The sequence below is a fragment of the Pristiophorus japonicus genome, chromosome 17, assembly GCF_044704955.1.
Source record: "Pristiophorus japonicus isolate sPriJap1 chromosome 17, sPriJap1.hap1, whole genome shotgun sequence".
Classification (NCBI taxonomy): Eukaryota; Metazoa; Chordata; class Chondrichthyes; family Pristiophoridae; genus Pristiophorus; species Pristiophorus japonicus.
The window spans coordinates 42184835-42193364 of NC_091993.1; the positions used below are offsets into that span (position 1 = coordinate 42184835).

The 8530-nt window shown below is 43.1% G+C and overlaps 1 protein-coding gene across 1 annotated transcript in view; it reads left to right on the forward strand.

Annotated features, from left to right (window-relative positions):
* Positions 1-3166, forward strand: part of mesd (mesoderm development LRP chaperone) — a 35840-nt gene extending 32674 nt beyond the window's left edge. The window contains exon 3 of the mRNA XM_070858681.1: positions 1944-3166. Coding sequence (XP_070714782.1) covers positions 1944-2172 — 229 coding nt within the window. The 3' untranslated portion in view covers positions 2173-3166. The remainder of the gene's footprint in view (positions 1-1943) is intronic.
* The last annotated feature ends 5364 nt before the right edge of the window (positions 3167-8530 follow it).

Consider the following 8530-nt stretch of genomic DNA (forward strand, 5'->3'; position numbering starts at 1 on the left):
ATGATCTTTGAATAGTGGGCAGTTTTAGTGATGGAGAGCAGGTCCCGGCAGTGCTTTATATGATCTAGCCAAATCTGGTGATTGATTCAACCAGTTGTCTGCTAAAGACATTCAAGCCTGCGTCGCATGGACTTAAGGGAGCGGAGAGGAGGGGTATACCAGGGGAATCGACTAGAGTGAGAGTATAATGATTTTAGTTGGAGTGGGGGCATCAAAGGTGATGGAGAGAGAGATTTAGTACGTCAGTAGCTGCAGAGATGCCATGAATTGTCGGCCAAAGGCTAGGTGATTGGGAATTAGAAAATGCAGTGATAGGGGACTTGAGGGAGAATTTGTTCCTGGGGCGATACGAAAAGAGGTGGGTTTAGGAGGGGGAAGGGGACATGGGTAGAGAGTGATGTAAGGAAATAGTCAAAGATTTCCTTATCGGTGAACGTTATAGAGGGGGACGGAGAGGCCACACGAGATAAGATCAAGGGGGTGGCTGTGTATATGTGTGGGGAAGTTGACATGAAGGGAGAAATTTAGGGAGGAAAGGAGGGCAGTGAACTCTGGAGAGGAGTGTGGGGTGTTTGTTTTTACACACTCCCTTGATTCGTTTAACCTCTGGAATTATAGGAAAAAGGACAACACGTGGCACAAAATTTAAGCTTAACCCAGCGTCAGTTTTATTAAGCAAAAACGAACTAAAACTACAGAACTAGATTCCTGAGAGAATTGACCAGACATACAATCACTTGTCCAGTTTATCGCTGTAATCGTGGATCGTAGGTTTGTGGTTGTTGGTTCCTTGACCGGATGTTTCCTCTTCTGACTTCTCAATTCTCTTCCTTCCGTGTTTGTTCTGTATTTCGCTTCGCCTCTGAGCTGCTTCTAGCTTGCATATTTATATCCACGTTATGAATAATCCCCCGGTTTTCGATAATGTGTTTGAATCGATACGTTGTTTGTGGTGATCTTATTTGATTGACTGCAATAATGGACCCGAATTTGCCAATTTGCACATGGAGCCTGCTGGGCAAAAGGTGACTCCTCATCCTAAATACCTCGTTCTCCAAAAATGTACACCTGGTGGGATCCCTTTGTTGTTCTGGTCTTCTTGCAGACTTGGTGTCTCCAGCGAGATTTGTTTCCTTTCCTCTGGCCAATCAGTACAGGGCCTCTTCCGTTAGTTTATGAAAATGTAACAACCCCATTGTTGTTATGCATAAAACCAGTCTGGTACGTCACTGTGAAGATTGTCCTTAATTGGTGGCGAGTCACCCCCTGCCCCCATGGCTGGCCCCCATTTTGCTCCCTTTGTCCAGTTAAATGCAAAAGCTCGTAGCAAATCAGTTTGATCAACTTTTAATTCGTGGCCTCATTCTGTGCTTTCTGGAAAATTTGTAGCCTTACAAGAGCAAGAGTTTTGATTCTACCCTGAGGGACAATTTTCCTGATGAAGCTGCTGGCTACCCTCTTCCCCCTTCATTTATCAGTGGGTATAAAAACCTTGGGCTACATTCGCAGGCTTTCTTGATGTGCACAGCAGGCAGGTAAGGCTCTCCACAAGCAGGGGGACGAAAGAAAACTGACTTAACTGCAAACATCTGAGAAAGACCGGCTTGATGGACCAGCTGGTCTTTCCGGTCTGTTTTTGTATGTTAGTCTCCGTGTAGGTAAACCCACAGTTCTGGGTGTGAATGTAGACTTCACATGTTTGTTTTGTGCTCCTGAAAACTGCTGCTTGGCTGAGCACAAGGAATGCAGAGGCCTGACTGTAAAAGTGCAGCAGAAGGCAGTAACTTGGCCAGTTGGGTGTTTGGATCTCCAGTCACCCCCGCTCTGTTCACTGGTCATTAATTGTGATTGGGTTATCTGGACACGGCCACGTTTGTTTTGTTGGGTACTTCTCTTAAATTCAAGGATAATCCACCTTTTTTAAAATTTGTTTCCCTCCCTAGATTTGTTGTTGGTTCTGATCGTGCCATATTCATGCTGCGCGATGGAAGCTACGCTTGGGAGATTAAAGACTTCCTGATCAATCAGGACCGCTGTGCAGACGTTACTGTTGAGGGGCAGGCCTATCCCGGAAAAGGAGCGGGAAAAAAGAAAAACAAAATCAAGCCCGATAAGAAAAAAGCTGCAGCGGCTTCGCAGAAAGACAACCGGGCAAACAGGAAGGAACTATGACACCATTGAGTTAGGTGGTGAACATGCGGTACTTGAAATGAAATTTTCTCTTGTATCGGATAGCTTGCCTTTTGATGTTCCGATGGAGCCGTTACTAAATCTGTGATGCTGGAATGTACAGCTCATTGTAAGAGTTTCTAGAGGGGGAACTGCAGAGTGAACTCCTCCTAACCTTCATTCCAAATGTGAAGGCACTACATCCCATTTTCTAGTGACTTTCAGCCTTTCAAAAAGGTAAAAGTGGAAGCCACTGAAGGTGCAGTCAGTAGACTTTATAAACCACATTTGCTGCCTGTACCTTGCACCTCAACACGGAATGGGATTTCTCTTCTTTTTGTTCTATTTTACACAATATAAATGCAAGTTCCTTTTTGTGATTTAAGTACACACAGGCCATTATTTTCTATTGATGTCTTTTATGAGCAGTGATTAATGCAACATATGTTTCTAACTTCAAAGTGAAATGATTGAAAATGGAGTTACTGTGTTGTCCATTCAGCGGTGTTCAGTATTAAATTGATTGATTGTAAGATATTTCAGAGAGTGCTCGGGCGCATTCTGTACTGTTCATGTATGTTGTTGTAATGTCTTCACTTTTCACCAGCCTTTGTATTGACACACAGCCCAATTAGCTATCTCTGATCTGCACTGTGGCCACGATCCGCAGTACGGTTCAGTCTCGCGGACGTGTATTTTTCATATGTGGGAGAAAAAGCAATTCTGTTTTTTCAAAGTAATATCCGATTTTTCAAAGAAAATTGCTGATAAATTTATACATCACTTTCCTGAGCTATCAAACTATGTACTTAGTAAGTTACAGTTTGTATAGAATGAAGCAACCATGGACCTTGTATGTATCATAGTCAGAACAAGCTGATGTCATGCAGTTGCCAAGAACTTCAAATATGTTGTCTGAAATCCTGCTCTTGGTGTAGCAACCACTATGATGCTTCTAAAATGGCTGGCATTTCCTGATAAACCTCACTCACTCTAACGCGGCAGTGTTTCTACAGCTGTTTTATTCTGTTGCGATGATGTGACGCACCGCTACACGTTGTATCCTGAAATTTTTTCAGATTTTGATGTAAGCACATAATACAGATGACAACTATTCTATCCTCACATGTGGGACAGTGTACTGAGCTATCCAGCTACCTGAGGGGGGGGAAAAAATTAAAAGGCTTCAATCTGAACTAATAAATTCCTCTTGCCAGTGTAAGTAGTTGCACTGACTCCAGCACCTCACCTGTATAAGTTGTAAACTGAAACCAGACACAGTGGAAATGTCTCTTTGTAGGGTAAATGTAAGAATTGGATGCTTCACTAAACATAAGGGGGCCAGAATTGGTGGAGATACTGCCTGCGGACCGCCCACATAGCCCAAAATCGCAAAATTGATCAAAAAAATACCCACATACTACGTGGTGGGAAATTCGTCAGTGATATGTATATCGTCCACCCACACGGAACACCCTGCAGACTGCTCAAAAGTCTATCATTGGCAGCATACCACCCGATCTACACACTGTCTGAAAAAAGGTGGTTTTATGCCAATGGTATGTCGGCGGTATGTAAACTACACTGTTCCCCCTTCTCTTTCCCCCCCCCCCCCCCCCCAAAAGAGATCTAGTCCTCTCCTCCCTCTTTTCCCCCCCTCCCCCAAGGGAGATCTAATCCCACCCCCAGAGATCGAGGGAGGGTGGGGGGGGAGAGGAGAGGGGAGGAATTTGCTGGAAGAGTGCGCGTCCGCAGAGCTCACGATCCGAAGAGTCCCAGGCAACTTGCCCTGCACTGCTGGAGCAGACCGTCCGTCACACTCCGCTGACGGACCGCCTGGACCAATGTTGCCAGCACTCCGCGGTGAAGATTGACCGACCACTGCAAGACCGCCGAGAATTGGACAGTCCACCAAAGTCGGGCCCCTTAAGGTCCCACCTTGGTGCAGTTCTGTGGAAAGAAGTGAAGGGGTGTGGAGCAAGAAACATCATCTGGCATAACATTTTGGGATCTGTTCTATTAATCATGGCCCCTTCCTGTGTCCTACAGAACAAGTTATATCAGGCTTCAGTTTGGTATCCCCAACCTCGGGGAAAGGTTCAGCCTCGGACCGCTTGTCACTTGTCACTTTTATTTTGTGGGATTTTACAAACCTGTCTAAACGCCGTAAGTTAGTGATGTATAGTGGGTTTAAACACTACTGAAGGTAGAAAAGCATGCAATTGATTGCGGCTGTGATAGCGAAGGATCAAACGAAGAGCGGCCTATTAAAACACAGAAGCAGTGATCTTGGGCATGCTGCAACACTAAGGTGGCCCCCTGGGGATCCCAGGCAATGAAGTATCCAAGTGGGCCAATGTTCCACTTACACAAAGGGTTTACTGATTACGTTCGAATAATCTGTCCTCTAGGCATAAGCGTTTTTGCACTTTTTTTTTAAGAAAAAAAAGTTGGCACTGTGTTTGGATATTCATTCACTAATTTGCATTTTAAAATTAGTGCCATATGTGACTTGATAAATATGACATTAATTTGATGTGATGACGCAAATAACTGGCAATAAGCATGTATCAACTGCTTCGGTTTAAAATGAATTGGATCATTTAGGCCATTTTGAGGTGATAACCATCAGGAAAGACTGAACAGGCAGGGGATCTTTTATCTAGAAAACAGAAGACTGAGAGGTGACCTGATAGAGGTCTTTAAAATTCAAGAGGGTAGATGTAGAGAAGATGTTTCCACTTCGGAGAGGGGGAAAGGTCCAAAACTAGGGGCCATAGATAGAAGGTAGTCATGAATAAATCCAATAATGAATTCAGGTGAAATTTACTTACCAAGTGGTTAGAATGTGAACTCACTAGCACATGGAGTAATTGAGGTGAATAGCATAAATGCATTTAAGGGGAAGCTGGATAACTCCATGAGCGAGAAAGGAATAGGAGGTTATGCTGATCGGGTTAGATGAAGCAGGGTGGGAGGTGGCTTGTGTATAAACACCTGTTTGACCAGTTGGGCCAAATGGCCTGTTTTCTGTAAATTCTATGCACATCTGTTTTCCTTTTGTAAAGAGGAACAGAGTATTTGTGTATTTTATTTCTATTGATTATAATTGAGAAGATATAATTTAAAAAAAACTGCAAGTACTGATGCCCGCTGGGAGACCCTGCCATAACTTCTGAACATTTAGTCATTTCTGTTATAGAAAATTAATATATAGAGCGACAGGAATGATTTGCTTGTCAAACACTGACCGCTTAGCTGGGGACCCAGTGTTGGTTTGTAAGTACCTCCCTTTCCATATTCTGAGCCAAGTTCATTACTTGTGCCGGCAGTCAAATAGGTTGTTCAGAAATCAAATGGGGCCTTTGAGGAAGTTGTATCGTAGCCCTACACAGCCCCAAACAATAAACTTGTTTGAGTACAGTGCTAATTCCATTCTTGGGAATTTTGATCTTTATTGGTTTAAAAAAATCTATTGCAAATGAAAATAAAGCAATTTCAATAGGCAAACTCTCGGTTTTACACCCGGGCATTCATTTGAATATCTCCCCCTTTGTGCCTATTGAAGGTCAGTCACATGAAACCTTTCTTAATCAAGTAACGCACAAAAAAACAAATCAAAAGTTTCTTCGTGCTGGTGCTGGCTGGCATTTTGTTCACAGCTACAAATAGCATTATAAAACAATACACAATTTTGAAAAAAAGATAAAAATTACTAAAATGAGTTATTTAATGTTTGAAATGCCTGCAAGACGTAAGGTTCTGTCTGCCCCCTCGGGTGGACGGGAAAGATCCCATGACATTATTAAAAGAGCAGGGGCGATCTCCCAGTGTCCTGGGCAATATTTATCAATGCCATTTAAATAGATTATTTGGTCATTTATCTTGTTTGTGTGACCTTGCTGTGTGAAAACTTGGCTTCTGTGTTTCCTACATTACAACAGTGACTACACTTCAAAAGGAGGTGGTGAAAGGCGCGTTATACATGCAAACTTATTCCTTTCCCATGCTGATCGGCTGTAATGGTGGTCAAAAGTGGGCAGATTTGGCATTACATATCTACCTCAATGCTCTCTGCTGCCAGCCTGATTAGCACCACAAAATTGGGCAGTGCGCCATGGAAACTCTGCCTTAATTATGTAAATTGATTAGGCATATGCACTGCATACATGTGCTTACATTACTATCCATTACTTGTACACTGCCATCTGTTACTTCCCTTCTCTCGCCCGGCTTAAACTGAAATGTGCCTTGCTGTTTATTAAGAGTCAATGTGTAGTGAGAGAGAATTGGGTTAATTATTTTACATCCAGAAATGTTTGGGATTTCCATTATCATTCAGTTTTTGTCTTTTGGTTGTAATAGATCTTTTCCTCATAATTAGTTTAAAGTATTTAAATATCATTGATCATTTTTTCATGAGTCAGTGCAAATTTTGTTCATAATTAAACTTTATTCCTTTGTAATTCTCGTAATATTCAGATGACGGCATCTTTGCATCATGCATTAAATTTAGAACCATGGTCATTATTAGCAGATAGTTTGAAAAATGTCACTGGAAGGTTTAATAAATGTGCCAGCATGCTGCTTGTTGGAGCTCTCACGATTTGTACGGCAAACATTTACCAGAGTCTATTGGGCAAATACTCGCTTATGGAGTGTATATTAGGTACTAATGTGACCCATTCTTTCTAAAGAGATCAATTGATTCTACCTAACCACTGGTGGTTGCGACTGTTAAAAACAGATTAAGACAATGTCTGAAATGTGCTACTGAAATAACAGCGTATGGAGCCTATGCAAATGGTACTCATTTTGTATAAAACACAATGCTCCCCTTGTATTGTACAATTACGCTCTCCCATTTTCACTCAACTGTACCATTGCATTCTGAGAGGAAAGGTTTTCATTTACAATAGTCCTACACCCAGTTATGTCATGTGGGCCCAAGATTAATCTTTATAATATGTACCAACCATCTGTGTTTTATACGGGCAGTGTTTGGACTTCAGTTCTGTGTGTCTGTACACAACTGCACTGGTCGCAGTTCCACCCACCAGGGCCACATTCGGCTCCACCACTCGTTGCTGCTCCTGGCTCCATCTCTTAGTTCAGAACCATAGACATTTGCAGCATCGAGAGAGAAACACCAAAACTAAAACCCCTGTCCTGCTTTCTCCCCATAGACCTGTATCTTCCACTGGTTCAAACTTTTAGCCAATTTTTCCCTTAATAGATGCAGCGGTCTTTGTCTCAACCCTCACTGTGGCAAAGTATTCCATGCTTCAACAATCTTCTGAATAAAGACATTTATCACAACCACTCATCACTAACTCCAGTCAGAGGAATAGTCTTTCCCTGTTCAATCTATCAAAACCCTTCGTAATTTAAAAATCACTATTAAATCTTGTAGCCATTTCTGCTGCAGTGGAAATAATCCCATTATCTCATCTATCCTCATAACTATAGTTTTGCAACCCTGATTAATTCTATGCTGTACACTCTCTATGGTTTTCATGTCCTTTCTATAATGGAATACCCAAAACTGTACATAGTACTTAACCAATGTTTGTATAATTCATCATTACTTCTTTAGTCTTACTGTATTTGAACCCCTAGTTCTCTCTGCTTGACCACAATCCTCAGTATCTTTTCATCCCACTCCAGGGACTTGTGCACAAAAATCTAGGTTCACGCTCCAGTGCAGTACTGAGGGAGCGCTGCACTGTCGGAGGTGCCATCGTTCCGATGAGACGTTAAATCCAGGCCCCGTCTGCCCTCGCAGGTGGACACCATTTCGAAGAAGGGCAGGGTAGTTATTCCCCGGTGTTCTGGCCAATGTTTATCCCTCACAACATCATTTTTAAAAAAAACATTGTCTGTTCATTATCACATTGCTTGTCATCATCATAGGCAGTCCCTCGAAATCGAGGAGGACGTGCTTCCACTCTGAAAATAAGTTCTTAGGTGGCTGAACCGTCCAATACGAGAACCACAGACTCTGTCACAAGTGGGGCAGATAGTCGTTGAGGGAAGGGGTGGATGGGACTGGTTTGCCGCACGCTCTTTCCGCTGCCTGGGCTTGTTTTCTACATGCTCTTGGCGATGAGACTCGAGGTGCTCAGCGCTCCCCCGGATGAACTTCCTCCACTTAGGGCGGTCTTTGGCCAGGGATTCCCAGGTGTCAGTGGGGATGTTGCACTTTATCAGGGAGGCTTTGAGGGTGTCCGTATAACGTTTCCGCTGTCCACCTTTGGCTCGTTTGCCGTGAAAGAGTTCCGAGTAGAGCACTTGCTTTGGGAGTCTTGTGTCAGGCATGCGAACCATCTGGCCTGCCCAGCGGAGCTGATCAAGTGTGGTC